The 3,280-nt window shown below is 47.1% G+C and overlaps 1 protein-coding gene across 1 annotated transcript in view; it reads right to left on the minus strand.

Moving 5' to 3' along the window:
* LOC111954482 (1-phosphatidylinositol 4,5-bisphosphate phosphodiesterase beta-1) overlaps window positions 1-3,280 on the minus strand; it is a 110,316-nt gene that overhangs the window by 67,067 nt on the left and 39,969 nt on the right. Inside the window, 1 exon segment of the mRNA XM_070435850.1 lies at window positions 2,489-2,563. Coding sequence (XP_070291951.1) covers window positions 2,489-2,563 — 75 coding nt within the window.

The raw sequence follows: 3,280 nt of genomic DNA on the forward strand, positions 1-3,280 counted from the left end.
ACACACACACACACACACACAACACAAACCAAAACCACACCAAAACCCCCCCACACCACACACACACACACACACACACACACACACACACACACACACACACACACACACACACACACACACACACACACACCACACACACACACACACACACACACACACACACACACACTAGCCCTACTGCTGTTGCACCCAGTGAGGTAATGTGTAAAGTTAAGTTCCTTCATTCCACCAGGGAAGACTAACAGTTCACTGCTGATTAAAGGGATGGATAACTGTAGGTGTCTCTGTGTCCTGTCTGTTCGTGCTTGTGAGTGCGTTCGTGCGCGTGTGTGTGTTTGATTGTCGTTACGTAAGAATGGGCTCGAGGAAAAAAGTTCCTCCACAAAGGGACAACGCAAGCTTTTCACTGGTAGCCATGGCAACTGGGGGGGGGGGGGGAGTAGATAAAGCGTTTCCAAGAAATCCAGCATACGGATTACCCCGTAACACAAAACACATGCATGGTAAACCATCTCCATTCATTCTACCATGAGAGACTGCCCATATGCAGTTTAGCCTCTGATAGCCGGGTAAGGGTCTGATTGATAGGGAGGAGAGAACCAGGTAGGTAGGTAGGTAGGTAGGTAGGTAGGTAGGTAGGTAGGTAGGTAGGTAGGTAGGTAGTAGAGTAGGTAGGTAGGTAGGTAGGTAGGTAGGTAAGTAGGTAGGTAGGAGAAAACGAGCGAAGAGTGGCAATGTTAACCTATGTTTCCATGCCAATAAAGCCCCTTGAATTGAAATTGAATTGAGAGAGAGAGAGATAGAGAAAGATATGAATAGAGGCAGGGTAAACTTCTAGGTTTAGTCCACATGAGGCTGTTCCGATGGCTGCTCAGGGGTGACGGAGGGGAGAGGAACACTCCACACTCACAGGTACATGCCATAAAAGGTGTCTAGAACTGTGCGTTTGACAACGCGTGTGTATAGTGTGTGAACATGAGTGTGCCGTCTTACTTACAGGTACTTCTCCAGAGGGTCGGTCAGTAACATGTCTCCAAATATTGATCTGCAGTACTCCGCCATCTTGGCCTGCCGCTTGGCCTGGGAGGCAACACACACACACACACACACACACACACACACACACCACACACACACACCACAACACACACACACACACACCACACACACACACACACACACACACACACACACCACACACCACACACCGTTAAACACCTTACAATCACCTCACAGTGGCCTAATGTTAGTATTTAGACATGGACTATTGGAGTGGATAGTGTTACTGTGACCGTTTGGGATTCGAACCTGGGTGTCCCGGGGAAGCTAAAGCAAGTCTCAGGCAAGGCCACACGTCATTCGAGTGTGGTTCAACAAATGACCGAGCTAAGTTACAACTTTATCCCTCTGTAACCTACTCCTTGCGACCCCCATCTGGACCATGCCACAATGTGACCAAACTACAGTTCCAACCTGGGTCTCATGCGCGCCACAAGATTGCGTTGCACGCCCAGAGAGCTAACCCAAGTCTTCAAGTCTCCGCAGGGTTACTCAACATGCAAACGTGGCCCACCAAACCACCTTCGCTACATTAGCAGCTAGCTAGCTAATGGCTGTTCAGAGGTAGCTAGTGTATACTCACGTAGCATAGCTAATGCCCTACTATACGACTGTCTAACATTAGCATGCAGTTAATTAGCTCATGACGTAAGAGTGGCGAGCATTAGACACACACACACACACACACACACACACACACACACACACACACACACACACACACACACCGTTAACACCCTTACAATCACCTCACAGTGGCCTAATGTTAGTATTTAGACATGGACTATTGGAGTGGATAGTGTTACTGTGACCGTTTGGGATTCGAACCTGGGTGTCCCGGGGAAGCTAAAGCAAGTCTCAGGCAAGGCCACACGTCATTCGAGTGTGGTTCAACAAATGACCGAGGCTAAGTTACACTTTATCCCTCTGTAACCTACTCCTTGCAGACCCCCATCTGGACCATGCCACCAATGTGACCAAACTACAGTTCCAACCTGGGTCTCATGCGCGCCACAAGATTGCGTTTGCACGCCCCAGGAGCTAACCCAAGTCTTCAAGTCTCCGGCAGGGTTACTCAACATGCAAACGTGGCCCACCAAACCACCTTCGCTACATTAGCACGTAGCTAGCTAATGGCTTCAGAGTAGCTAGTATTACCACGTAGCTATTAGCTAATGCCCTACTATACGACTGTCTAACATTAGCATGCAGTTAATTAGCTCATGACGTAAGAGTGGCGAGCATTAGCGTGGCAGTTAAAATGGCACTAACATAACTATAGACTTACAGAGGTTCAGAATCACCGTATGAACTGAAGTTAAACAAATAGGAACGTTGGCGGTGTGTACATTCATCAAAGACATCAAACAAAGGTGAACTCTGGGTAACACACGGAGCCGTGAGAGTTGTTGACTTACGAGTCCACGTGGTTCTCAAAGGAGAGGATGACAGGGAAAGGGGAGGTCTTGAAGGCACACTCTGCTATGGCCTCAATCACTTCCTATAGACACAGAACAGACAGACAGGGTGTCAGAACTGGTCAATGGCCAATGGGAGCAAAGACCAATGAATGTGATCGCCGATCAGAATTGGTGAGTCTAGTTCCATAGACGTGTGTTGAAACGGCTCAGACTTTCATCAACTCTTAACTAAATGACCTCTGGTCAGGCTAAACCAAAATATAGGAATATTTGAAGTACAATATTGGTATTATACAGTATTTACAGTGATGTGGAGAGCAACTGGTGTAGAGCTTGTTGACTCATTGTACATCTGATAGAGAGTGTTAAATGGTTTAAGATGAAGTGGTTAAGTGAAATGAACAACCATTTTACAAACACTAATGCATTGAATGCACTTAATAGCTTTACCTCTGTCTCTATCACACACACTTTCCCTACTCTCTCTCCGTGACTCGTTCCCTCTACCAGTCCACTTACACATTTTTATTTTACTCTCAATCCAACTTCTCTTGCACTTAGTACTTCCCATTAAAGACTAAATTCCCCTCTATCAATCAATCTCTTCTCCACTCTAGGCCTGGCTCCCTCCTTTCCTCCTCTCCTCTCCCTGGGCTTATTCCTTCTTCCCTCTGCTTCTCTCCTTTACCCCTCCGTGCTTCAATTATTCTCTCCTCCTCTCTCTCCTGTTGCTCTCTGCCATACTAAACACCACACAAGTCGTTCCCTCTGTGTCCCTGTTACTCAAACAATCTGTT

This window comes from Salvelinus sp. IW2-2015, linkage group LG28 (assembly GCF_002910315.2).
Source record: "Salvelinus sp. IW2-2015 linkage group LG28, ASM291031v2, whole genome shotgun sequence".
NCBI classification, from domain to species: Eukaryota; Metazoa; Chordata; class Actinopteri; order Salmoniformes; family Salmonidae; genus Salvelinus; species Salvelinus sp. IW2-2015.